Source organism: Arachis ipaensis, chromosome B08 (assembly GCF_000816755.2).
Source record: "Arachis ipaensis cultivar K30076 chromosome B08, Araip1.1, whole genome shotgun sequence".
NCBI lineage: Eukaryota > Viridiplantae > Streptophyta > Magnoliopsida > Fabales > Fabaceae > Arachis > Arachis ipaensis.
The window spans coordinates 127145831-127146867 of NC_029792.2; the positions used below are offsets into that span (position 1 = coordinate 127145831).

At 32.9% G+C, this 1037-nt stretch overlaps 1 protein-coding gene across 2 annotated transcripts in view; it reads right to left on the reverse strand.

The window, feature by feature from the left end:
- Positions 1-1037, reverse strand: part of LOC107613694 — a 7976-nt gene that overhangs the window by 3566 nt on the left and 3373 nt on the right. For both annotated transcript variants that reach the window (XR_001614146.2, XM_016315802.2), the window contains exon 6: positions 337-432. Coding sequence is in view for 1 of the 2 variants with exons in the window: in XM_016315802.2 (XP_016171288.1) it covers positions 337-432 (96 nt within the window). In the remaining variant the exon portion in view is untranslated. The remainder of the gene's footprint in view (positions 1-336; positions 433-1037) is intronic.

Here is a 1037-nt window from a genome sequence, read left to right on the forward strand (position 1 = left end):
CGTCTTTTTGTTTATCAGCTTTTAATTAATACACCAATTATAGGGTGTTAGGTTTTCCTAGAGCTTCAGCCTATAGTGGTATAATTATCAAGTGAAATGCCACTAATATGAGAGGAATCAAGAAAACACTTAGCTACAAGTAAAATCTTTCAATGGACATACATCCATCACTACACAAGGGATGGAAATGAATAACCAAATATGAATCAATTAAAGAAAGTATTGACTCTATTGACATTCCAAGCAAACTCAAATCCCAGCTTTATTACTAGAAAGTAAAGTAATGCTTCAAAAATGGATAAGTACTTAAAAAAAATATTTAAAAATGTTTACTACCTGCAAATGAAAAGCAACAAGTGATACAATAGATAAAGAATTCAGCGTCCGGTCCTTAGAACTGTTGATATTCTGTGCTTGAGCCCAGGATTTCGCCTACAATAGTAAAATCACATTAGCATGAAAGCATTTTCAAAACTGTTATAAAAGCAGTATACTGGCCAGTAAGTTCATCAGTCAGAAATCAGAATTAAAGCAAATCTAGTGAAGTGCAAGCTAGCCCAACAGCAAAGAAAGGTTGGTGAAATTCATGTTTTACTGAAAGAAAAGCCATTCAAGTGTTTACTGACAGTTATGGTAACTTCCGAAAGACCTGGTTATACAATTAAGTCTTTCCATTTCACTTTGGAACTCCAAAGCAGAAAAAATAAAATTCTGGTATTCCATTTTCAGATGGTCATAGACATCTCGTCACTGTCAATTCACCGTGCTCAAAACAAATCCAGTCCTGTATTTAATTAGGGGTATTAGGTGATTTATCTTTCTTTATTTCAATAGTAATTCCCTTCATATTGCTTTCATTTCAATAATAATTACATCTTTGGGTGTAGCCCTTCCCCCATACCCTGCATAATGCTTGTCCATTGCCTTGGCTGTCCTTTTTATTGTTTCCATTTCAAATTAGTCTTAAATGACATTAAATCAAACTTGGTAAACACCAGTAGCGTAATTAAATAATAATTAAATATTAAAATAAAACA